This window comes from Salmo trutta, chromosome 16 (genome assembly GCF_901001165.1).
Source record: "Salmo trutta chromosome 16, fSalTru1.1, whole genome shotgun sequence".
Classification (NCBI taxonomy): Eukaryota; Metazoa; Chordata; class Actinopteri; order Salmoniformes; family Salmonidae; genus Salmo; species Salmo trutta.
The window spans coordinates 37,095,950-37,123,385 of record NC_042972.1 but is presented as its reverse complement, the minus strand read 5'-3'; the positions used below and the strand labels follow the sequence as shown (position 1 = coordinate 37,123,385).

Sequence of the window (27,436 nt, the reverse complement as noted above, 5' to 3'; positions counted from 1 at the left end):
CATAGCAAGCATAACAAAATCTTTATCAACCCAAACTAAGCCTGGCTATATCATATCCATAGTTAGAAGAAAACACAGAGCCAGCCTGGGACACAAAAACAGTATCATCATCATCATCATCACAAACCAGTGTGATGCGGTCTGTCACCATGAGGAAGAACACCGTGCTCAAATCACGCTAATCCAACAGAGCCATCTGAGGCTAGCTAGGGGATTCCTCAGTGAGGACAGAGAAAGGTCAAGTGCAGGTCACGGTGAGAAAAAGACAACTCGCCAAACCACCTATAATTTGGGTGACCAATATGAGGTAAGGCAGAGCTGTCTTGTAGGCAGCAAGCACTGACAGAGCAAGGAGGTCATTTAGTTGCATTGAGTTTGCTGTGTAACAGTAAGAAGGTTTACAGCTCTGCTGAATACTGTGACTCACTTTAGAGTGCATGTTACACCTAACAGGAACATAAAACACTCACAGTGGGTTGCCTTTCTGACTACTGTGCATCAGGTCACACTGCTGCAGAGGAAGGGACGTGTGATAAATACACAGGTTTTCACACTGTGTGTGTGTGTGTGTGTGTGTGTGTGTGTGTTCACACATTTTACTATACTTGTAAGTACCAGAAGTCCTCACAAGAATAGTAAACCACCTAAAATGTTGAGAAGTGATGTAACGGGCGTGGTAATGATTGGACCAAGGTGCAGCGGGAACGTGTATACTCATCTTCTTTATTAAATCAAAAGACGGAAAAACAAACAAATCACGTATACAAAACAACGACCGCCACTAAACAGTCCTGTCAGGTGCACAGACACAAAACAGGAAAAAACTACCCACAAATCCCATTCCAATTGAAGGTCAACCCCATTAACTAAACATAGAAATAGAAAGACTAGAACTAACATAGAAATACACTTACATAGAACATAGCCCAACAAACCCCGAACCACATAAAACAAACACCCCCTGCCACGTCCTGACCAAACTACAATAACAAATAACCCTTATACTGGTCAGGACGTGACAAGTGAAGACATTTTGCCTGTCCTCACTTGTAAAAAGGCTAGATTAGGCTTAGGGGTTAGGGTAAATAGGTATCAATTGTTGGTTGCCTAAAAGTCCTCACAACCAGTGTGTGTGTGTGCTGTGGTGTAAACTACTTAAGTAAAAATACTTTGGGGTAATTGTACTTGACTATTTATATACATATATATTATATACTCCGAAACACAACCCAACCAGGCCACACTGCTTCTTGACACAATGCCCACTTAACCCGGAAGCCAGCCGCACCAACGTGTCGGGGGAAACACCGTACACCTGGCAACCGAGTCAGCGTGCACTGCAGCCAGCCCGCCACAGGAGTCACTAGTGCACAATGGGACAAGGACATCCCTGCCGGCCAAACCCTCCCTTAACCTGGACGACGCTGGGCCAATTGTGCGCCGCCCCATGGGTCTCCCGTTCGCGGCCGGCTGTGACAGGGCCTGGACTCGAACCCAGAATCTCTAGTGACACAGCTAGCACTGCCATGCAGTGTCTTAGACCACTACACCACCTTTTACTCCATACATTTTCCCTGACTCCCAAAGGGGCTTGTTACATTTTGAATGCTTAGCAAGACAGGAAAATGATCCAATTCACGGACTTATCAAGAGAACACGTGGGCATCCCTTCTGCCTCTGATCTGGCGGACTCACTAAACACAAATGCATCTTTAGTAAATGATGTCTGAGTGTTGGACTGTGCCACTGGCTATCCGTAAATTTAAAAAACAAGAAAATGGTACCGTCTGCTTCACTTAATATAAGTACTTTTGATACGTAAGTATATTTAGAACCAAATAGTAGTATTTTACTGGGTGACTTCCACTTGAGTAACTTTCTATTAAAGTATCTATACTTTTACTCAAGTATGACAATTGTGTGTGTGTGTGTGTGTGTGTGTGTGTGTCTCTAACAGCTCTTATGAACCTAGACTGGCCACTACATCTTGACTTGAGGATGATTAAAGAGCTCCGTTTAGGGAAGACTCCCTCAGAAGAATCCAAGAAGCTCTCCTCTGTATGACTACTGTACTGTGTATCAGTCTGGTCATCCCCCTGTCGTCTGATGCTGCGCTAGTTACATCAGTCTCTGAAACTGTGGGCTTGTAACTGGAGATCAGACATTAGGCCTTAAACATTTACTTGTAATTACACCCAGTGTTCCTTACCAAAGCCCTATAGTAGGCCTTTTCCAGGTGGACAGAACATAACGTTTATGAAGGACATTGGGCACAGAAACATCTTTACAGTTGTGTTAATGTAGGATAAATGCTTCGCATAGTCTATCGTCATCCCAATAGGCACACAAAGGATTCACGACTTTGTCATTAAACATTTTTGGGGTCATTTAGCAGAACCTCTTATCCAGAGTGACTAGACTAACAGTATAACTGTTTTGACATCTTGTCATATAGGTCTCGGCTAGAGTAAAACTCACCTAAGAATATTCAGTATCAACACAGATCTGCCTTGCTCTCCTTTCTCTGCTGCTGCTGGCTACATGAAACAACTTACTGCACCAAACCCCTGCAGCCTGCCTCTCCTCACCTCCCCCTAGTGCTGCTCGCCCCCGCCTTGGACCAGAGCTTAAAAGCAGCCTCAGCATCCTTGTCCGCTGCTACAACCCCAGCATGAGTACACACACACACACACACACACACACACACACACACACACACACACACACACACACACACACACACACACACCCTGCCACAGCCAACTGTCACAACCTTTGGGCCACAAACACTACAACATTATAAAAACAGTTTCTTTACATGTCTAGCTGGAGTGTGTTGCATAAATACGACATTGTCTGCAACAGATGGGCACTGCAGCATTGACAGGAGCAGGTAAGGGTTCCAGCTCAAAACTCACCACAGACTGTGTGTGTGTGTGTGTGTGTGTGTGTGTGTGTGTGTGTGTGTGTGTGTGTGTGTGTGTGTGTGTGTGTGTGTGTGTGTGTGTGTGTACCCTCACTGCAAAGCTATTTTAAGGTGGTTCTCTATAAATCTGACACCATGGCCAGTCCCTGGGATTAATTTAAGAGAACAGGACATGCATAAACCATGACAGACGCAGACAGAGAGATGGGGGAGACAGAGCAGAAATACACCCAGTGTAATATGGTATGCACAGACGCCTCTCAGTGCAGCAAGAGCAACAAACCAGCGGATGGACAGATATAGAAGGAAGCACAGAGACTGTGAGAGAGGTATAAACAAAGACAGAATATTGCAGCATTGTATGCTATCTACTCTGTGCTACAAGCACACACATCTACACAGTCGTTCAGAGGAGAGGGAGGAGAAGAGATAGAGGGAGAGATGCTAGAGAGTGGAGCCTCAGCCATGATGATCTAGTCTAGTCTAACACCCACCTCTGCTCAGTGCGCTGGCTGCTGCCGACTCCTGGCGCAGCGATCTGAGCCTCCTGAAGCAGGGCTGGGATGGAGGTAGAGCAGAGCAGGGATGGTACAGCCAGCTTCCAAGTAGAAAAACACAGCGAGGAGAGAGGAGTGAGGAGGAATGAGAGGACTGGTGGATGCCTTCCCCTCTAGTATGTGTTCCTGTGTGAGTAGCTGTGTGTCTGAGCGACTGAAAGAATGGACATGTCTGTCTGAGCATGAAACAGAAAGACAGAGACAAGGAGAGGGAGGGATAGAGAGAAAGAGAGAGAGAGAGAGATAGAGAGAGAGAGAGAGAGAATGAATGTGTGTGTGTGATGAGTGAACCTAGAGAGTCAGTGTGAGTCAATGAGAACAGATGCATTAAAGGCACTCCCTCCCACACACACACCTCCCTTTGCACTGTCAGCGCTAGAGTAAGCATGCGGAGGAACAGAGGGAGAGCGCGAGAGATAGACAGAAGGTGAGGAGAAGAGATGGAAGTGGGAAACAGCTTCCTCCAATATTAATTAAATGATGATTGGAGGATGGAGACAATAGCAGCGTGTGCCTTTTCAGCCTTCTGATGGCAGGGAACCATTTTCTCAGACAGAAGGGCAAGGCTGTGTAGCTTATCACTGAAGCACAAAAAAAAGCCATGGATTGGGTTCAAAGACTGGCAAATCTGATCAAGCGCATGTGTGCTTGGGAAATGTAGTTGTTTACAAACGTTATCTGGACCATAGGAAAGCATTGGCCAATGAAGCTCAATAGCAGTCCAAGTTCCAATTCTAGTGAAACAAGCCATTCAACATGAATAAGAGCAGGTCAGTAAGCCTACATTTGGAACTTGGCAAAATATCTAATTCATTGCTTAACTCTTCCTCTTTTTGTTTATTTTCTCTGCGTATGTTTGTGGGACTATGGTTTTCAGCTCAGTTTCCCTGATAGTGTTAGTGTGCCTCAGTGTGTGTGTGTAGCCCAGAACCCCGGGGGACTAATGTGGCTCTACCGTTGCGCACAACTGTCCTTGGCCTCTCTCTCCGAGCTAAAGCCCAGTCACGACATCGCCAGCTTCTGTTCCAGCAGCTCCACCTCGACTCCACCCTTTTTACATGTCCCAGCAGTGAAGGGTGTCACTCAGACAGCTATGCATCCAGAAGAGCTGTGCCATGCTGAACTAGAACAGATCCATGCATTTTCATTGGGTAGTTCAAGGAACCCTAGATAGGTCAAGGAGAATGCTACTTGGGCTTCTTCTACAATCCCTTTTCCTTCAACATGACTCAGGAAGGAAAATGGTATCTGCCAAGTTGCATATTACACATTGATAAACGTGTAATAGATCTAGCTTGATTCAGTGACACGATTCAGAAATGGTCTAAACTGACCTATATTTCTGCTACTCCACTGCAGCTCCCTCCATTCCTGCTGCTCTTACATAACCCCCATCTCCACCTCCATTGCTCCCAGGTGCTGGTGTTCTGTATGCTGCTCTGTAACCAGAGTGAGTATCTGAAGTGTATTAGGATGCTCCGCTCTGAATCGGAGCCTGATAGCGCCATGAGGAAGGGCTGGGCGCGGCTCCTGTTCCTGCCAGATGCTTAAGTGTTTGCCCTCCTCACTAGCAGCTGGGTACTTCAGAACAGCCCAACCAATTACACAAACCCCTCACTCACTACCCAGGGACAGCACAGAAATGCAAGGCGCATAACTGAGACTTGGATTTATTACCTGGAACCAGACCAAAATGCTCTCGTATTAGTTTATCTGGATTCACATATAGCCCTAGGGCCTAATGATGGTACGTATAATAATAGCCTATACATCAGCATAATGGGATTCATCTCAGCATGGCCTACTCAGTAGAAATAGGTTCATTAGTATGGCCTGCTGTGTTCAATTATATTACAACAGATTGGCTGATTAGAATGGTCAGATTCATTTACATTAGGCTACCATTGAACAGCTAGATTAATTTACTCCAAAAAACAAAAACAAAAGGAACGGTCAAACTCTAGCTATGTACAGTAGATGAGGACATTTACATTGCATCTTCGCAAATCAATGAAAACAGGTTGAGTTGTTCATCAGTGCCTCAGACTGATGCATCATGGCGAGTGAGTGAGCCTGCTGTCCTAAAAGGATTGCTCCTCAGTTGGCTTGGGCGGTATCCAGATTGTTTTACCTCCATACCAACCTTGTGCCATACTGGGATATTCGGTAATACCGGCACTGAACACAAGGGGTGCTATTTTCAAACCCCACTAAGCCTGTGTAATCTGAAGGTTAGCAATGCTAACAAGTAAATGCAAAACCCCATAGAGAATGCTAACTCAATTCTAACTAAATGCTAACAAGCGCATTGCAAACATTTTCGGAGCATTTTCGAATCACTCTGTGATTTAGGTTACTATTGTGGAGAAACTACAATGATGTTGATCCATCTTCAGTTCTCATATCATAGCCACTAAACTCTGTAACTGTTTTAAAGTCACCATAGAGCCTTCAGCGGCGTGCATCCCGGGCTGCAGACCGCTGCTGCAGCCCGGGATGCACGCCGCTGAAGGCTCCGGGATGCGGACCGCCGCTGAAGGCTCCGGGATGCGGACCGCCGCTGAAGGCTCCGGGATGCGGACCGCCGCTGGAGGCTCCGGGATGCGGACCGCCGCTGGAGGCTCCGGGATGCGGACCGCCGCTGGAGGCTCCGGGATGCGGACCGCCGCTGAAGGCTCCGGGATGCGGACCGCCGCTGGAGGCTCCGGGATGCGGACCGCCGCTGAAGGCTCCGGGATGCGGACCGCCGCTGAAGGCTCTGGGATGCGGACCGCCGCTGAAGGCTCCGGGATGCGGACCGCCGTTGGAGGCTCCGGACTGGGGAGCGTCGCTGGAGGCACCGAACTGGGGAGCGTCGCTGGAGGCTCCGGACTGGGGAGCGTCGCTGGAGGCTCCGGACTGGGGAGCGTCGCTGGAGGCTCCGGACTGAGGAGCGTCGCTGGAGGCTCCGGACTGAGGAGCGTCGCTGGAGGCTCCGTACTTGTGAGCGTCGCTGGAGGGTCTGGACTGAGGGGCGTCGCTGGAGGCTCCGGACTGGGGATGCGCACTGGAGGCCTGATGCGTGGGGCTGGCATAGGAGGCGCCAGACTAGTAACACGCACCTCAGGGCTAGTGCGGAGAGCAGGAACAGGACACCCCGGACTGGGCAGGCTCACTGGAGGCCTGATGCGTGGGGCTGGCATAGGAGGCGCCAGACTAGTAACACACACCTCAGGGCGAGTGCGGGGAGCAGGAACAGGATATACTGGGCCGTGGAGGCGCACTGGAGATCTCGAGCGTAGAGCTGGCACAACCCGTTCTGGCTGGATGCTCAACCTAGCTCGACTAATGCAGGGCAGGGGCACAGATCGCACCAGCCTGTGAGTGCGCCCTGACGACACAGTGCGCATCACCGCATAACATGGTGCTTTCCCCGTTACTCGCTCCACACGGTAAGCACGGGGAGTTGGCTCAGGTCTCCATCCTGACTCTGTCAAACTTCCGGTGTGCCCCCCCAAACATTTTTTGGGGGATGCCTCTTGTGCTTCCTTCGTTGGGCTAGCTCCTCGTAATGTCGCCGTTCCTCCCTCGCTGTCTCCACCTGCTTCCATGGCAGGGTCTTGTCCTCTGCCATTACCTCCTCCCATGTCCAGGACGTCCTCCATTCGCTCCTTTCCCTTTCCCTGGCCCAGGATCCCTGCTCCTCCTCGGCACGCTGCTTGGTCCTTTTTTGCTGGGTGATTCTGTCACGGCTGTCTGAAGGATCGGACCAAAATGCAGCGTGTTCGTAGTTCCACATATTTATTTATTCCGTGGAACTAAATGCAATACACTCAATACTTGAAACACAAAAAACAACAGACCGTGATGCAGAGAGGAAAACACACTACTCAAAAGATAATCACCCACAAACACAGGTGGGACAAACATCAACATAAATATGACCTCCAATTAGAGGTAACGAGGATCAGCTGCCTCCAATTGGAGATCAACGCAAACAACTCCAACATAGAAATACAAAACTAGAAACTGAACCTAGAAATACAAAAACAGACAAACACCTCCTGTCATGCCCTGACCTACTCTACCATAGAAAATAACAACTTATTATGGTCAGGACGTGACATATACAGTGCCTTCAGAGAGTATTTATGCTCCTTGAAGTATTCCAAATTTTGTTGTGAATTCAAAATGGATAAAATATTAGTTTTTTCTCATCCATCTACACACAATACCTCATAATGACAAAGTGTAAACATGTTTTGACATTTTTTCAAATTTATTGAAAATGAAATACAGAAATGTAATTTACATAAGTACTCACAGCCCTGAGCCAATACACGTTAGAATCACCTTTGGCAACGATTACAGCTGTGAGTCTTACTGGGTAAGTCTCTAAGAGCTTTACACACCTCGATTGTACAAGCTCTCAAGTTGGTTGTTGATCATTGCTAGACTGCCCTTTTCAAGTCTAGCCATAGATGCTGAAGCCAATTTAAGTGAAATCTGTAACTAGGCCACTCAGAAATATTCAATGTCGTCTTGGTAAGCAACACCAGTGTATATTTGGCCTTGTGTTTTAGGTTATTGTCCTGCTGAAAGGTGAATGTGTCTCCCAGTATCTGTTGGAAAGCAGACAACCATGTTTTCCTCTAGGATTGTACCTGTGCTTCAGCCTACAGTAGCAGCCAATGTGTGGTGTTCAATGTAGGCCTGCCTACATTTTATGAGACTTTTGAAAAAAACATGCAGGGCTTGACATTAACCTGTTTATCCACTTGTCCTTCAAACAAGGAGGTGACTGAAAATGTTGTTGTGCTGTTTGATGCAAGAAACCACTTTAGAAAATAATTTATTTTATTATTCCAGAGAATCCGACAAATTATGCTACCATCTGCCTATTGGCTACTTAGCTTATTCCTGGCTGTCTCAAAATACAACACTGCCCTTTAAGAAGAAAAAAACTTGCTTTTCAAAGATGTCTATAAATGTATACATTTTGTGCTCTTGTAGGAAGAAATCACGCCCCCATTGCTGACTACAAATGATCTATAACTGGGCTAATAACTCACTAACTAGCAAAGGATATTAGAGCGTTGGGCCAGTAACCGAAAGGTTGCTGGATTGAATCCCCGAGCTGACAAGGTAAAAATATATCGTTCTGCCCCTGAACAAGGCAGTTAACCCACTGTTCCCGGGCGTCAAAGACGTGGATATCGATTAAGGCAGCCCCCCGCACCTCTCTGATTCAGAGGGTTGGGTTAAATGCAGGAAGACACATTTCAGTTGAAGGCATTCAGTTGTACAACTGACTAGGAATCCCCCTTTCCCTTTATATTAACAAAATGTGCACACGAGCTACATGCAGCTCTTGCTTTGATCTCTAAACAAGCACATCTACTCACAACCCCTCATGCTGTAAACAGTCCAGTTCAAAGTAAACGCACAGATCAATGGCAATGGTATATTTGCATATATGGCTACTGCAGCTCTGATTGGTTATGCCTCACCGGTCAGTGTAGAGTACAGGCTGAGTCCTGAGTGTCAGTGCAATAGAATCCTACTCCGATGCGGTCTGCCTACAACAAAATCTCTTGCATAGTTGGTTTTGTTTCAGTATGTTGCATTGAAAGTGGCTAATATTGCGTTGATTCGATCATAATTGCCACAGTAAAGGTAAATGTTGATAGTGTTAACTAACAGGGAAGCTGAAGTTCAATCTCGTGCTTCTCGCCGTGTGATATTTATTCTGGGCTGCAGGCCTAGGGAGCTGCACGCCCGCATGCAGTTTAGAGGGACCCTATGTCCATAACATGACGCAGCCACCACCATGCTTGAAAATATGAAGTGGGACTCAGTGATGTGTTGTATGATGACCCCAAACATAAGGACATAAAGTTAATTTCTTTGAGACATTTTTTGCAGTTTTACTTTAGTGCCTTATTGCAAACAGGATGCATGTTTTGGAATATTTATATTTTGTACAGGCTTCCTTCTTTTCACTCTGTGATTTAGGTTACTATTGTGGAGAAACTACAATGATGTTGATCCATCTTCAGTTCTCCTATCACAGCCACTAAACTCTGTAACTGTTTTAAAGTCACCATAGAAATCCCTGAGCGGTTTCCTTCCTCTCTGTCCACTGAGTTAGGAAGGACGCCTGTATCTTTGTAGTGACTGGGTGTATTGATACACCATCCAAAGTGTAATTAATAACTTCAACATGCATTTTATTTTTTAAAATCCAATCTACCAATAGGTGCCCTTCTTTGAGAGGCATTGGAAAATCTCCCTGTTCTTTCTGGTTGAATCTGTTTTTGAACTTCACTGCTCGACTGAGGGTCCTTAAACACTATTATTGCACACAGAGTGAGTCCATGCAACTTATGTGACTTGTTAAGCACATTTTTACTCCTGAAGTTACTAGGCTTGCCATAACAAAGGGGTTGAATACGTATTGACTCAAGACATTACAGCTTTTCACTTTTAATTAATTTGTAAAAAACATAATTCCACTTTAACATTATGGTGTATTGTGTGTAGGCCAGTGACACAAAATCTCAATTTAATACATTTTAAATTCAGCCTGTAACAAAAAACGTGGAAAAAGTCAAGGGGTATAGATACTTTCTGAAGACAATGTACGATACACGGCCCAAGCCTTCTCGTGAGACAGCCACAGAAGCCAATAAGTCTTAGCCAACTCTCATTGGGGATTACTACACACTGTACAAACAACAGGTATTACGCAAACAAATAACAAGCTGAGGTATTAGTCTAGAACTTCTTCAATTACACAGAGCCTTTCAAGCCTCACTAAGCCCATAACATAGTATGGAATGCAATGATTCAGTCCTCACTGGACTGAAGTGACCGGTCTCTCCTGGCATACATAAGAAAGAGGTGACTATGCAACTAGCTAGGCCTACAACTCCAATACTTTGTTGGTGTAGAGGGGTAGCGTGAAGTGAACATTTTGAATGCTGGGAAATATTGTTTGGGGAGGACACATTTTAGTGCTGAGCGATGAGTGCTTTATGAGGTTGGGTCAGTTTGATTATTAAAAAATAATTCACGGTTTTTGATTACAATGATTTTAAAAAGTGTTTTAATTAGAGGTCGACCGATTAATCAGAATGGCCGATTAATTAGGGCCGATTTCAGGTTTTCATAACAATCGGTAATCTGTATTTTTGGCCACCGATTTGCAGATTTTTTTTATTTATTATTATATATTTTTTTTTACCTTTATTTAACTAGGCAAGTCAGTTAAAGAACACATTCTTATTTTCAATGACGGCCTAGGAACGGTGGGTTAACTGCCTTGTTCAGGGGCAGAACGACAGATTTTTACCTTGTGCGCTTGGGGATGCAACCTTACGTTAACTAGCCCAACGCTCTAACCACCTGCTTTACGTTGCCAAGGTAAGTTGCTAGCTAGCATTAAACTTATCTTATAAAAAAACAATCAATCAAAAACACTAGTTAACTACACATGGTTGATGATATAACTAGTTTATCTAGCCTGTCCTGCTTTGCATATAATCGATGTGGTGCGCATTCGCGAAAAAGGACTGTCTTTGCTCCGACGTGTACCTAACCATAAACATCAATGTCTTTCTTAAAATCAATACACAAGTATATATTTTTAAACCTGCATATTTAGTTAATATTGCCTGCTAACATGAATTTATTTTAACTAGGGAAAATGTGTCACTTCTCTTGTAAACTGAGTCAGGGTATATGCAGCAGTTGGGCCGCCTGGCTTGTTGCGAACTGTGAAGATTATTTCTTCCTAACAAAGACAGCCGACTTCGCCAAACTGGGGATAATTTAACAAAAGCGCATTTGCGAAAAAAAGCACAATCGTTGCACGACTGTACCCAACCATAAACATCAATGCCTTTCTTAAAATCAATACACAGAAGTATATATTTTTAAACCTGCATATTTAGCTAAAAGAAATCCAGGTTAGCAGGCAATATTAACCAGGTGAAATTGTGTCAGTTCTCTTGCGTTCGTTGCACGCAGAATCAGGGTATACAGAATCTGGCTCGTTGCAAACTAATTTGCCAGAATTTTACGGAACTATGAAATAACATTGTAGGTTGTGCGATGTAACAGGAATATTTAGACTTATGGATGCCACCCGTTAGATAAAATACGGAACGGTTCCGTATGTCACTGAAAGAATAATGTTTTCGAGATGATAGTCTCCGGATTTGACCATATTAATGACCTAAGGTTTATTATGTTATAGTTCAGTCTATGATTTGATATTTGATAGAGCAGTCTGACTGAGCGATGGTAGGCAGGAGCAGGCTCGTAATAGTCAAAGGTATATGGTTTAGAGAGAAATAGTCGACACGTCATAATTCCTGTAATAACTTGCGGCTGAACTTGCAAGGGGTTCCTTCGTTATTTTACCGTTCATGTCTTCCATAGAGAATGTCTTGATCTACTTCAAATAAGGTCTGTGTTTTGTGCTTAAACCGCCTCGGCGTTTTGATACCCGTGTAAATCTCACTAGGTAACGTTTGTCAACATATTTTCATAAATCCACTCTACAAAAAAAATTACCTTCGCTTATATTGATCAGAGTTATAGCCTATGGATATCTACACAGTTATAAAATTGGCAAGGTGGTGTAAGCCTAAACCAAACACAGACCTTATTTTAAGTTAAATCTAAAAATATCCTATGGAACAAATGAAGGAAACCGCTTTTCAGATTTTGCTAGAAGGTATCATGGGAATTATGACTCACACTTTGGTAGTCAATTCTTACCATGCCCATTATTAAAATAGGATTTCCTGCATATAGAAATTAGTTTTTGTTTTCAGCATTCATCACAGGTAACTTAGACTCTATTTTTATTATTCAAAGTTGAGAGTATTTGTCTCCTAAGCAGACTTCAGTATCGTTGTCACTTCAGAGCTGTGTGTGTGTGTGTGTGTGTGTGTGTGTATATACACAGTGAGGGAAAAAAGTATTTGATCCCCTGCTGATTTTGTACGTGTCACGTCCTGGCCAGTATAAGGTTAATTGGTATTGTAGTTTGGTCAGGACGTGGCAGTGGGTATTCGTTTTATGTGGTTCGGGGTGGTGTGTTTGTTGAAGGGGCATTTGATTTAAGTATTCCGGGGTTTTTTGGGCACTGTTTGGTTTTCATGTATTCTATGGTTAGTCTAGTGTGTGTGTGTTTCTATGTTGAGTTAATTGGGGTTGGACTTCCAATTGAAGGCAGCTGTTTGGTGTTGCCTTTGAGTGGAAGTCCTATATTAGTTGGGTGTGTTTGTATTGTATTTTGTGGGAGATTGTTCTGTGTTTAGCCTTGTGCCTTACCAGACTGTTTTTTTGTTGATTGTTCGTTCTTGTTATTTTGGTGTTCATTTTGTATGTATTAAAAAGCAAGATGAGCATACACATACCTGCTGCGTTTTGGTCCTCCATTACCGACGACAACCGTGACAGTAAGTTTGCCCACTGACAAAGAAATTATCAGTCTATAATTTTAATGGTAGGTTTATTTGAACAGTGAGAGACAGAATAACAACAAAAAATCCAGAAAAACGCATGTCAAAAATGTTATAAAATGATTTGCATTTTAATGAGGGAAATAAGTATTTGATCCCTCTGCAAAACATGACTTAGTACTTGGTGGCAAAACCCTTGTTGGCAATCACAGAGGTCAGACGTTTCTTGTAGTTGGCCACCAGGTTTGCACACATCTCAGGAGGGATTTTGTCCCACTCCTCTTTGCAGATCTTCTCCAAGTCATTAAGGTTTCAAGGCTGAAGTTTGGCAACTCGAACCTTCAGTTCCCTCCACAGATTTTCTATGGGATTAAGGTCTGGAGACTGGCTAGGCCACTCCAGGACCTTAATGTGCTTCTTCTTGAGCCACTCCTTTGTTGCCTTGGCCGTGTGTTTTGGGTCATTGTCATGCTGGAATACCCATCCACGACCCATTTTCAATGCCCTGGCTGAGGGAAGGAGGTTCTCACCCAAGATTTAACGGTACGTGGCCCCGTCCATCGTCCCTTTGATGCGATGAAGTTGTCCTGTCCCCTTAGCAGAAAAACACCCCCAAAGCATAATGTTTCCACCTCCATGTTTGAAGGTGGGGATGGTGTTCTTGGGGTCATAGGCAGCATTCCTCCTCCTCCAAACACTGCAAGTTGAGTTGATGCCAAAGAGCTCCATTTTGGTCTCATCTGACCACAACACTTTCACCCAGTTGTCCTCTGAATCATTCAGATATTCATTGGCAAACTTCAGACAGGCATGTATATGTGCTTTCTTGAGCAGGGGGACCTTGCGGGCGCTGCAGGATTTCAGTCCTTCACTGCGTAGTGTGTTACCAATTGTTTTCTTGGTGACTATGGTCCCAGCTGCCTTGAGATCATTGACAATATCCTCCCGTGTAGTTCTGGGCTGATTCCTCACCGTTCTCATGATCATTGCAACTCCACTAGGTGAGATCTTGCATGGAGCCCCAGGCCGAGGGAGATTGACAGTTCTTTTGTGTTTCTTCCATTTGCGAATAATCGCACCAAATGTTATCACCTTCTCACCATGCTGCTTGGCGATGGTCTTGTAGCCCATTCCAGCCTTGTGTAGGTCTACAATCTTGTCCCTGACATCCTTGGAGAGGTCTTTGGTCTTGGCCATGGTGGAGAGTTTGGAATCTGATTTATTGATTGCTTCTGTGGACATGTCTTTTTTACAGGTAACAAGCTGCGGTTAGAAGCACTCCCTTTAAGAGTGTGCTCCTAATCTCAGCTCGTTACCTGTATAAAAGACACCTGGGAGCCAGAAATCTTTCTGATTGAGAGGGGGTCAAATACGTATTTCCCTCATTAAAATGCAAATCAATTTATAACATTTTTTACATGCGTTTTTCTGGATTTTTTTGTTGTTATTCTGTCTCTCACTGTTCAAATAAACCTACCATTAAAATTATAGACGGATCATTTCTTTGTCAGTGGGCAAACGTACAAAATCAGCAGGGGATCAAATATTTTATTCACTCACTGTATATATAAAAATAAAATCATATTAATAATCGGCCGATTAATCGGCATCGGCTTTTTTTGGTCCTCCAATAATCGGTATCGGTGTTGAAAAATCATAATCGGTCGACCTCTAGTTTTAATGGATATTCCAAAGCCAAAAATATTGAAAATGTAATTGCCAAAACATTGAAAATATTCCATTGTCTCCGCCAGGTTCACATTGGGTAGACATCTATAGTAAAATAGGAAATTACTATGAAATAATACAATATTTAAATAGTGTATATTACTTTGTTTTTATTTGATTACGTTATCAGTTTTCATTTTTCTGTTATCAGTTTTCACCCACTGTTCCTAGGCTGTCATTGAAAATAAGAATTTGTTCTTAACTGACTTGCCAAGTTAAATGAAGGTTCAATAAAAAAGTATGCTGCAGAGCTGTCTGACGAAATCATTTAACTAGTTCTTCAAAAAAGATAAGGTATACTTTCACAAGCTGTTCCTGTTTTGAAAGTTGAAAGGAAAACAGAATGCATGATTAAAAATAAGTGTTAATTGTTCTCAAACGGCAAATAGTTTTTAGCTGACTTGCATCTACACTCTTTTGTGGTAGCCTCTGCAACAGACTGATTCAATGGGAAACCACTATATATTCCAGTGTCAGATAAGCATCTACAGTATAAGCAGAGCAGTCAGGAGTCATCCAAATGAAAGGGGAGCTTAAGCATTTTCCTCTTACAATACATAACATAGGCATAAAGAAAGTCTTCGTCGTGTTGTAAGGTGAACCTTTGCACCAGTCTGATGTCTGAGTGCTCTGGAGCAGGTTTTCATCAATGATCTCTCTGTACGTTGCTCTGGTCGTCTTTCCCTCGATCCTAACTAGTCTCCCAGTCCCTGCCGCTGAAAATATCCCCCACAAGCTGTCTCTGGCCCCCTCTTTGTGTACATTCCTTTCTCATGCGGTTTATGCGGTCTGTATGTATCTAACCTAATATGATCTGTATATAATGACGAGATGTTCATGTCTATGCCCTAACAATGGGAGTCGTTGTCCCAAAGGCTGGAAGGCAAGCGACAAGCTTAGGTCCAAAATAAGCCCATTGAAACGCATTATGCTTATTTTGGACAGATTTTGGCGAGAGTGAAACCTCTCGCGTTGCCTCTTCCTCTCTGATCAGTCTATTGAGACTGAAAAAAACTGGGGCAATGGCTTATGGTCATTCCAGTTAATTACCACGTTCCTGCACCAAACTAGGTTGAATATTTTCTTAATGCAAACAACAACTCCCTTCAGCTTAGCATCCCACATAGTTCTTGACTTGATTTCCGCCCCCCCCCCCCAAAAAAATGGTGGTTAATCGCTCAGCACTAACACATTTATAGCCTCATACATATTAGCCTGCTACTGTGGGCGGCCCTTGAGTATTTGAGCTGTAACGGCAAACATGGCAGCCATTTTACAATTCATTATGATAGAATTCCAGTTATAAATGTCTGGCTTGGTATATTTTGCTTATGCAAATCCTAATTACATTATCACAGGCGCACAGCAGACAGCCTAATAATTGATATAGTGATGAGTGCCATACCCACTGATAGAGTTCAGCCATTCTCATTAACCCCTGCAATTAGAAATGTTCTAGATCGAAATCTAATGAATCGCTTCAATTACCTTGTCATAACATCTCCAGAAATACGTACTTGATCATCCTGCTCTGGAGACACCACAACTCAAAGAGCCCTCCAAACAATGTTCCCAACAATGTTCCTTCCCAATCAAGGGCTTCAAAGTCTATTCTAATTAGCCTATCAGGGATAAGTTTGTGTCAAATATTGTACACAACCAAAAACAAAGCCTGAGTGTCATACTGTGCAGTCGTGAGTGAAGTGGTAGGCCAATGTCAACTCAACTGGTGCTCTGCTTTCTTCAATAACCCCATTTTCAATGGTATGCCAGGCAGTGAACTCTGATGTGCACCACAATCAAAACTGTGTCAGTTTGTTTACTGATGTTTAGTGCCTACATGGAAGTTAAACAACATCTCAACGCTTCATGTCGCATTGAGATGTTGATCTTCTGCATGTGACCATCTCTTGTGTAGCGTATCTGGTGCAAATGGCCTACCTGAAAAAGCAAGAATAACTTCTTCATTTCTCTATAGGGGGGTCTAATCAGGTGATTCACAGATTTCTATAATTGCATCATTTAACCAATGTCTCTTCACCCTGGCCCTCCCCCACCCAGTCCAGAAATAGGAAGGCATACAGGCCTCCAGCTCTCTACAGTACAGCTGCTCAAGCAGAATAATACATGCTACCATGCATGTCCAACAGCAAAAACATGTAACATGTCATAAATAAGCTATCCAACTGGAAGATGACAACATAGTGACATGAATAAGACTGTGCCAGAGGGTACCCTCTGATGATGTTTGAAGCCTTATCCTGGCATCAATTCAGATGTTAATGACGCTTGAGTTTCGCTGCTTTTGAATTTTAGCATAAGCTTGAATAACATATACATTTATGTACAGTGCATTCTGAAAGTATTCAGACCCCTTGACTTTTCCCACATTTTGTTTCGTTAGAGCCTTATTCTAAAATTAATTAAATTGTTTATTTTCCTCATCAATCTACACACAACACCCCATAATGACAAAGCAAAAAACATGTTTTTAGAAATATCACATTTACATAAGTATTCAGCCCTTTGCTATGATACTTGAAATTGAGCTCAATTGCATCCTGTTTCCATTGATCATCCTTGAGATGTTTCTGCAACTTGATTGGAGTCCACCTGTGGTAAAATCAATTGATTGGACATGATTTGGAAAGGGGCACATGAAACCTTTATTTAACTAGGGAAGTCAGTTAAAAACAAATTCTTATTTACAATGACGGCCTACCCCAGGTCAATTGTGCGCAGCCCTATGGTACTCCAAATCACGGCCGGATGTGATGCAGCCTGGATTCGAACCAGGGACTGCAGTGACACCTCTTGCACTGAGATGCAATGCCTTAAACCGCTGCGCCACTAGGGACACACCTGTCTATATAAGGTCCCACAGTTGACAGTGCATGTCAGAGCAAAAACCAAGCCATGAGGTCGAAGGAATTGTCCATAGAGCTCCGAGACAGGATTGTGTCGAGGCACAGATTGGTGGAAGGGTACCAAAAAATGTCTGCAGCATTGAAAGTCCCCAAGAACACAGTGGCCTCCATCATTCTTAAATGGAAGAAGTTTTGGACCACCAAGACTGAGCAATTGGGGGGAGAAGGGCATTGGTCAGGGAGGTGACCAAGAACCCATTGGTCACTCTGACAGAGCTCCAGAGTTCCTCTGTGGAGGTGGGAGAACCTTGTGGATGGACAACCGTCTTTGCAGTACTCCTCCAATCAGGCCGTTATGGTAGAGTGGCCAGATGGAAGCATCCTCAGAAAAAGGCACATGACAGCCCGCTTGGAGTTTGCCAAAAGGCATCTAAAGACTCTCAAACCATGAGAAACAAGATTCTCTGGTCTGATGAAACAAAGATAGAACTCTTTGGCCTGAATGCCAAGCGTCACATCTGGAGGAAACCTGGCACCATCCCTATGGGGAAGCATGGTGGTGGAAGCATCATGCTGTGGGGATATTTTCAGCGGCAGGGACTGGGAGACTAGTTAGGAACGAGGGAAAGACGACCAGAGCAAAGTACAGAGAGATCCTTGATGAAAACCTGCTCCAGAGCACTCAGACATCAGACTGGTGCAAAGGTTCACCTTCCAACACGACGAAGACTTTCTTTAGGCCTATGTTATGTATTGTAAGAGGAAAATGCTTAAGCTCCCCTTTCATTTGGATGACTCCTGACTGCTCTGCTTATACTGTAGATGCTTATCTGACACTGGAATCTATAGTGGTTTCCCATTGAATCAGTCTGTTGCAGAGGCTACCACAAAAGAGTGTAGATGCAAGTCAGCTAAAAACTATTTGCCGTTTGAGAACAATTAACACTTATTTTTAATCATGCATTCTGTTTTCCTTTCAACTCTCAAAACAGGAACAAACATCACAAAGCATACTGTATCAATGTTAACTTGAGTTAAAAATAGGAGTTTTATAATCATCACACATCTCCTATGAGTATTAAAAGAGCACAAAAGCAGAAGTGTAAAAAGTATTAAGGATCAACTTTATAGTAAGCAAATGGTGTGAATACAGTAGTTCAAAAGGGTCACCTATTACTATTATCTAGGTACAGTACAGCAATGCTATGTCTCACACGACAACTTTGATATTCCATACATTTTCCTTCAACCCTCCATCATAATAGCTGATACATGTTTGTGTCATAACAGTGTAATGCCAGTTGTCATAAGCAGTCAACAGTACTAACCGACCGTCAATATCATGAACATTTTATGTGTGAAGGTAGCAAACTGGCTTGGGTAAAACATAATGATAAAGCCGGTTGCCATAAGGTGGCATTGAAATTGGTTTGTGTGTCTACAATGAAGTTGAGATTCCACTTGTTAGGATACACAGCTGCAGTCCATGAAGATATGGTGTCTGATCAACCAGGTCTACACAAGAAATTGCATTTATATGCATGGTAAATCCAATACAGGCTTCTCTGACTGAAGGAATGTTGTTTTCAACAAATAATGTTAGTAGCGACTGCTAGGACACTCCTTTCCCCAGGATGGGTGTTAATAGCTAAATATAGAAATTACCTACATTTAGGTTAAACCAACATAAGGCACCCATTCCTTGGGCTACAGTTATTCTGGTGGCAGTCATTTTGAATGACCTTATCCTCTGGGCACAAATAGAATGTGCTAGTTTAATCACACGAAAAAAATATCTGCAGAATGTGTGAATCTGCAGACTTAGGTTCAGATTTAAGACAGAGCCAATAATGGCATACAAGGATCTGGTTCATGAGCTGTCAAGAAGTTTACATTTGCTTTGAATAATCAATCACGAGTTTGCTACAATTACCGTATGCACACAAAACTAAGAAAGGCAGCGATGATGAACAGCGTTTTTGTCAATGATGATGTATAGCGGTCTCTCCTTCACCGGTATTTTACTGTCGTGGTCTGGCACATATTGTACTAGCCATGCACTCAGTCAAATCACAAGTAATGAGCAATGAATGCAAATTTACACATCGGTTAGGTAACTAATTGTAGACTACTCGCTAGCTAGTAAATTAAGCACCATACACTGTGTAATAGCAAGCTCGCTAAACCGGCCGGCTAGCTAACCCACTCATCTGCTTGATATAACTTGAGGCTGTGTGAGTGAACAATAACTTGGAAGTACCAGACTACATTGCCACGCCATTAGCATTCAGAGACAACATCATTTGGTACCGTATACAGTAGCTAGCTAGCACCTACCTATGTTTCTTGTCAAGTCAACAATCCTCTGGTCTGGTTCTGAAACAACAGCCCCTTGTCTTTACCGCGTTGACATCCCCAACACACGCTGCTTCAGATCCAAGCCCGTTTATTTGACGTTTTCACTGGCTATTTACGTGAAGACACAACCATGCAAAGATTTTCATTGGCCATACTCAATGTCAATCAACTGAACAGCTAGGTTTCCCGCGCCCACCAGTGATTTCGCAATCCCTTTTACCAGTCCTTAAAATCATATTTATTTGAAGCTCTCAAATCTGCTGTTTAGCCTACCTACATACTGCTGAAGACTACTACTCGTAGACCGAGACTACCAGTAGCAGTACTGTAACGTTACCAATTAAATGTTATAATTGTCGATTCAGTAAGATTATTAATCCATAACCTTTGTATTATTTTCTCTGTGTGATGATGAAACACAAATGTAATTTTTATTTCATGCTGTGGCTACATTCTAAACTACTAGTCTTCACTGGGCAACATATCCCAGTGAAGGAAAGAGAAGGAGACAATAATAAAATCCATGTTATTACTATCATTCATTATCCTGTCAACCATTATTCTTTGTTCACAATGATTGGCCTGTGTATCATAATGAACAGTGCTGAGTAGTTGGGGTGAAGTTGATCATGCTGCTTGCAGTGCTTCAGCTTGCGACACAACACCACTCAGTCTTTCAGAACCAGGGGTGCTTTGACAGTAGCAGCAACCTCAGCCCCCATGAGCTCCTCTACAATGGCCAGGGCAAACTCAAAGCTGGTTCCTGGCCCACGGCTGGTGATCAGATGGCCATCCTTCTGGACCCGAGCCTCCGAATACGTGTAGTGGCCTAGGGAGTGGAGAGGAACAGTGGTGAGTAGAGAGAGAGACACTATCGTTATGCACAACAGTCTGCAAATGCAGATCATTTAGTACTGCTTCAAATCAGATGACTAATTTTTGTTTTAATCTTTTCAAAAATTCCTACGCCCACCTTAACTTGCATTTGTGCAGTATATATTTTTTTAAGTATTTCTGTTACTGTGTTCACTGTTTGAGTCAGGTCAAATGCTGGTGCATAATGACTAGTCTCTCAAGGGATCCGCGTCGCCTTCCACAATTTCCAAATCCTCCTTAGCCTAGGGCAGGGATCAACTAGATTCAGCCGCGGGGCGATATTTTCTTGAGCGGATGGTCAGGGGGCTGGAACATAATTACAAACAATTTGTAGACTGCTTACATTTCAAACCTGGCTTACATTTGTATACAATCACATATCTATTATCCGTGGGAATACTTTGGAACAGATTTCCAAAATGTAAAATTACTTGAAGCTGATTTGCTGGTGTTTTTAGAGTCTTTTATGTCTAACCATTTTATTTGGCCCCCCAAATAAAATCACCCATGGGCTGCCAGTTGAGGAACCCTGGCCTAGGATCTGGTTTACGAGACTGCATAGACCTTGTATTAATGATTACCATAAAGTATGGAAATCATTTATAGCACCCTCTGCTGGACACAAAAGACCACACAGGCTTATGTCATTGTTCAGTAGCACCGATCATTTGGATGTGCTCATTGTACTGCAAGAATAAGCTGCATTTCCTGTCACACTGAGCCTGCTGAGTTATCATACAGATATATTTCCTACCTGTGGATGTATTTGGTGCGTAACAACCCGCTAACAAACAACAAACCACATTGGCTGTGTTAGTCTGTGACCAAGCTATGTACAGTAGTAGAGATTCATCAGCCTGAACCTTAGCCCTGTGGTAGCCAGGCTGTTTTACTTTACCTCCAGTCATCATCTTGTCCTTCGCACCAGGGTGGGTGGTGACCGTGCTGCCGTAGGCAATACCATGTGCCAGCAGTGCCGTGGGACCTGAGGTGAGTAGGGGACTGGAGAGTTAGACCAACACTGTTCTATCTGTAGTCAAAATGTTGAAAACCGACATGGCGTTGGACAACGAAGGTCAAATTATTTATTCACAAAAACCCAGAGAAGTCTATCTATACATCTTAATTTCACATGCAGATTGACAACTTTTTGTTTTCCTTTGAGGTGACATCACCACTAAAAGTCAGACTCATTAGTAAAACCGGAAACTAGGATCTATAACTAACCACACATGGTTTCAATCTACCACTGCATGCCATATTTAGAGGAATGCAAAACCAGAGACAAAACAGAATGGACTTTATGTCTGCTGCATTAGCATCGGCAACGTCCTAGCACTGCAGTGAGCTCATCCTCAGACTGTTAATAAATAGAAAAGGGAAAACTGGGAAAACTACCATCTCCAGAGACAGGCCAGGGCTGAGAAAGAGGGAGGTAGTGCACCCCTCTCTCTGATGACTCCTGGCTTATAATAACAATAATGCATAAATGGATGGTGTTGGACAAACTAGTGATATGTTTCAGAAGGGAGTATGAAATGGGAGACAAGAGGGGCTATGGCATTTATACACGTGCTATATATGGAGGATTTGAGTCAAGCACTTTTCACGCCTCTGTTCACATTAGAAATAGAAAGCTTTATTTTCACAATAGCAGAGCACAATGTGACACTGCTGCTGATTCTCTGTTTGGCAGGTTCATTATATATTCCTGTGGGGACATCAGCCGTTTTCTAGGACGCCTTTCACTCCACTTTGCCAAATGGGTCCCATGTCCTCATTCACAACGTCCTTCCAGTGCCCTTCATCAGCACAGGCGGGCAGACGGGTAGAAAGTCTCAGGGGTAGTGGGCTTTGTCAATGGCAATTATATGTGAATGTTAACCTAAGCTTCAATGGTCAATGTGTGTAAAAGTATAATACAATAGTCTATCATAGAAAAAGCTTATTCTGTATTGGTTTCCTGCTCAGTAATAATGGAAAGGCAAGGCAATGTGACAGCCCCAAGTCCCAATCTTATACTACATTCACTGGTTGACAGAAATTACCAGTTGCTGGCTGATTTAACTCAAGATTATGACCTAAGCAATCTTGCCCCAGCAGACGTCATTGACATAGATGCATTCTGGAGTGTTAGCTCCAGAGATGTATGTGTGTGTTCTCACAGAAGGAACAGTACCTGCACAGACAGCAGCAATCAGCCCTTTCCTGCCCTCCTGGTCCTTCAACACCTCTTTCACAGCAGGGGACTACAAGAGAAACAACATGGGGGCCACATACAGAGAGATGAGGCACTCTACTTTATCATGTAGAATCTGTGTTATAACACTGCAGTAAATGCTCCTCTGCTAGAGGGAATAAGAATTCCCATGAAATGGCAGTGGACATTATAAAAAATGTCATAGATGAGTCTGTTTTCAGCATGACAAAAAAAACAGAATTGAAATTAATTGTGGGACAATGCCACAGAACTTGTAGTTATAAGGGCTAAAACCGTATTAAAACGTGGATTAGTATCATGGTGTCATACTGCATACATTTTTGCTTGTTTTTAATAAACAATAATCATCATAAGATCATAAAAAGTAAATTACATTTTAAATGAAGGAAAATTATGGGACCTTTATAGTTTTCTATCATAAATTGTCCCCCAAGACAACTAAAACAATTCAGGGGACAAATGTTACAGTATGCATCTGCAATGTTATATTGGCAATGCCAGGGACACACAGGAGAGATGAATCAGCAGCTAAAAGTTCTGGCAATGAATGCTTAACATTTAGTGCATTCCTACCTCTGACAGGTTCTGGGCACCGAGAGCCCCCCCTGGTAGAACAATCACATCATACGGACCCTGCAACCAAAAACATCAAAAGATACAAGGTCACAGATAGCAAATTCTTATTACCAATTTAAGATGCATCAATCTTGAACATTCATTAATGAAGAATGTTTTAAAGTGCATTATAAACTCTATGAAGTCAGAGAACAGCCTGCTATGTGGACTAATGGGATTGAAGGGGAAGGAGGCAGGAGGGCAGAGAGGGCTCTGACCTGCTTGCTGGCATCCTCCAGGCTGGAATCAGGAACAAGGTAGATGTCTCTGCTGCACTGCACAGGCTCTTTGCCTGTCAATCCTGCCAACGTCACAGCAATCTGCAGGATGTGGACACAAAAAAAAGCACAATTACTTCAATAGACTGTCATTAGTCATTGCCTCTTAAAGTAATCATAAAATCCCACTACTCAAATATGAGTATGGGACTTTTAATTAGAAAAATATAATCTGCTTCCTATTCTGCACTACAGTCACCTTTGACATTTGCAGTGGCTTTATACTCACATGTGTTGAATATGCCAACACACTACCTAACAGCATGACAACGCATTAGCTAATTTATTAACCATATATAAGGATCGCATACTGCAGAGTTGTTAATCTTGTCTGTAAATAGGCTAGATTATAATAGCTAGCTAGCCCGACAATTATATCAACATCAAGCTAGCTAACCAGCTACCTACCTAGCTAGCTATGGCAAGACATAGATCTGCATGCATGTGTCAAATTAGCTTGGGCTGCAGCTTGACTGTGGCTAGCTAGGTAAATAAAATAGCCGCTAGAATACTAACTACCTGTAATGTGCAGCTTTTAGCTAGCTAGCTAAATGGAGCCAGCTAGCCAATACTCTATTGAGATCAGTGTATTTTGCACCACCTAGCTAGCTAATCTAACATCCAATTTAGCTCGATAAATGTACAAACCCCAGCTCTACGCATGACGTCCACAGGTATAACAGTTTCCATCTCCTCTGCACCTTTAGAGAGGATTACTAATGCCTTTTTACCTGCCATTCTTGAGCGAGTGGGTGAGTGAGTGTCACAACAAGACAGCAAATATCTGTCAGAGGACTTTTATTTTGTCAGGAAGCAGAGCTCTCTGCAGGAACACACATGGCTACACTACAGCTACGGGATATTTGAAAGGACAAACACAACGCGTGCATGGTTGAACTTATCAAAGAATTTCACAGAAGTAATTTGATAAAATCAAACACACTATTGCATATATTCGATGATTCATTTTCATCTAAATATATGCAACATCATTGACTTTTAAACGCAACATACTCTTCACTGGTAGGTTGAATTACATCCACCAGGGGGAGGCATTGACCCATTCATTGTCAATAAAGCTTTTGTAAATAGAGGTGTTTATAAAATAAGCCTTCACTTTTGAGCCTTTGTTTGCCGAACAGATGTAAAAAATAATAATAATAATCTTACATGTGCGCTTGAGGTTTATATTATTTAATACATTATTCAAAACTTAAAAGTTTATTATACAGTAATGAGGCGGCAGGTAGCCTAGCGGGCCTGTAACGGAAAGGTTGCTAGATCGAATCTCCGAGCTGACGATGTAAAAATCTGTCGTTCTGCCGCTGAACAAGGCCCCTTTTTTTTCTTTCTTTTTTTCGCCTAAATGACATACTCAAATTTAACTGCCTGTAGCTCAGGCCCTGAAGCAAGGATATGCATATTCCTGGTACCATTTGAAAGGAAACACTTTGAAGTTTGTAGAAATGTGAATTGAATGTAGGAGAATATAACACAATAGATCTGGTAGAAGAAAATTCAAAAATAAAAACAAACGTTTTGTTCTACCACCATCTTTGAAATGCAGCAGAAAGGTCCCTGTTCCAGCCATAACTCTGGTTGTCCACAAGATGGCAGTAGTGTATGTGCAAAGTTTCAGGCGGACAACTTGAAGTATGAGCGAGCTACATGACATTTAGTGTGAAGTCACCCAGGTACATTTGGGCAAATCGTGAAGCAGACATTTGCATTCATAATACATTTTTCTGCAAGAATATCGTCAAATCTGTATACTTGGACTTTGATTTAGATGTTCCAGTATTAGTAGCCATATTATAAGTTCAACATTTGCAAAACAACCAGTTTTCATATCTTCATAACTCTGAATATTCTTATAATTTTGGTCCAAAATGAAAAGGCATGCTGTCGCACAAGGTTAGTAGCTACATTTTACGACAGATACATGGTTTCAGGATACTCCCGTAAAGCCCAGCTCATTGGTTATCTAGCTAGCTTTGTTTGACCCTGATTGGTGCTCTTGCTGCTGGTGATTCTCTGATCCACCTCTACGCAGACGACATCATTCTGTATACTTCTGGCCCTTATTTTGACACTGTGTTAACTAACCTCCAGGCAAGCTTCAATGCCATACAACTCTCCTTCTGTGGCCTCCAACTGCTCTTAAAAACAAGTACAAATAAATGCATGCTCTTCAACCGATTGCTGCCCGCACCTGCCCGGCCGTCCAGCATCACTACTCTGGACGGTTCTGACTTAGAATACGTGGACAACTACAAATACCTAGGTGTCTGGTTAGACTGTAAACTTTACACTTACTTTACATTTTAGTCATTTAGCAGACGCTCTTATCCAGAGCGACTTACAGTAGTGAATGCATACATTTCATTTAATTTCATTTCATGCATTCTTTTTTAAATTTAATTTAAAAAAAAATTGTACATACCCTTGTAAAACTGACTATTTACAAAATAGACTCATTTACAAAATAGCTTCCAACACTCTACTCAGCAAATTGGATGCAGTCTATCACAGTGCCATCCGTTTTGTCACCAAAGCCCCATATACTACACACCACTGCGACCTATATGCTCTCGTTGGCTGGCCCTCGCTTCATATTCGTTGCCAAACCTACTGGCTTCAGGTCGTCTATAAGTCTTTGCTAGGTAAAGCCCCGCCTTATCTCTGCTCACTGGTCACCATAGCAGCACCCACCCGTAACACACGCTCCAGCAGGTATATTTCACTGGTCACCCCCAAAGCCAATTCCTCCTTTGGCCGCCTTTCCTTCCAGTTCTCTGCTGCCAATGACTGGAACAAATTGCAAAAATCACTGAAGCTGGAGACTCATATCTCCCTCACTAACTTTAAGCATCAGCTGTCAGAGCAGCTCCAGATCATTGCAACTGTACATAGCCCATCTGTAAATAGCCCATCCTTCTACCTCATCCCCATATTGTTATTTATTTTTTGCTCCTTTGCACCCCAGTATGTCTACTTGCACATGCATCTTCTGCACATCTCCACTCCAGTGTTTATTTGCTAAATTGTTATTACTTCGCCACTGCGGCCTATTTATTGCCTTACCTCCCTTATCTTACTACATTTGCACACACTGTATATAGATTTTTCCTATTGTGTTATTGACTGTACGTTTGTTTATTCCATGTCTAACTCTGTGTTGTTGTTTGTGTCGCACTGCTTTGCTTTATCTTGGCCAAGTCGCAGTTGGATATGAGAATTTGTTCTCAACTGGCCTACCTGGTTAAATAAAGGTGAAATAAAAAATAAAAAAATGGACAAAGTTAGAGTCGTTCAAGTGATGGCCGTCCGCGTCATCGGCGTGCCATGAAGGCGTCGCTCTCTGACCAAATTTGGTGTTCTATAGGATATACTACACCCCTAATGATATAGTGAAGTCTCGTTATGTTCTAGGATCTCTGAGGAATACATACGAATGCGATTTGACTGGTTGAAACAACGTTTAGGGTGAGATTTTCACAGATTCCTTTCTTTGCAAATTGAACGAGTGAAAATACAAAATCGATCGTGCATGCT

At 42.8% G+C, this 27,436-nt stretch overlaps 2 protein-coding genes across 6 annotated transcripts in view; both read right to left on the bottom strand.

Moving 5' to 3' along the window:
* The window catches only part of LOC115150688 (voltage-gated potassium channel subunit beta-2), a 155,657-nt gene extending 135,697 nt beyond the window's left edge, over positions 1 to 19,960 (bottom strand). The window contains exons 1-2 of one of the 5 annotated variants that reach the window (XM_029694214.1): positions 19,871 to 19,955; positions 3,421 to 3,524 (exon numbers count right to left, since the gene is read on the bottom strand). The gene's annotated coding sequence lies outside the window, so the exon portion shown is untranslated. Of the gene's footprint in view, positions 1 to 3,420; positions 3,909 to 19,870 lie in introns of those variants that run through there. The other 4 variants (XM_029694215.1, XM_029694218.1, XM_029694216.1 and 1 more) reach the window with 4 other exon arrangements.
* A 2-nt stretch (positions 19,961 to 19,962) lies between these two features.
* Positions 19,963 to 24,705, bottom strand: LOC115150690 (protein/nucleic acid deglycase DJ-1). The gene is made up of 6 exons (XM_029694220.1): positions 24,530 to 24,705; positions 23,822 to 23,923; positions 23,562 to 23,621; positions 22,947 to 23,016; positions 21,666 to 21,752; positions 19,963 to 20,720 (listed from the first exon to the last, which is right to left on the bottom strand). The coding sequence occupies exons 1-6, from the start codon at positions 24,617 to 24,619 to the stop codon at positions 20,560 to 20,562; spliced, it is 570 nt and encodes a 189-aa protein (XP_029550080.1). The 5' UTR covers positions 24,620 to 24,705; the 3' UTR covers positions 19,963 to 20,559.
* Between the last annotated feature and the right edge of the window lie 2,731 nt (positions 24,706 to 27,436).

What these genes read in the sequence shown, in the direction of transcription:
- LOC115150690 (XM_029694220.1), bottom strand. Translation starts at nt 24,619, where the DNA reads ATGGCAGGTAAAAAGGCATTAGTAATCCTCTCTAAAGGTGCAGAGGAG. An exon ending in TGGAGGATGCCAGCAAGCAG is followed by an intron (nt 23,622 to 23,821) that starts GTCAGAGCCCTC and finishes TTTTGGTTGCAG; the next exon opens with GGTCCGTATGATGTGATTGT. An exon ending in GGACAAGATGATGACTGGAG is followed by an intron (nt 20,721 to 21,665) that starts GTAAAGTAAAAC and finishes TCCACTCCCTAG; the next exon opens with GCCACTACACGTATTCGGAG.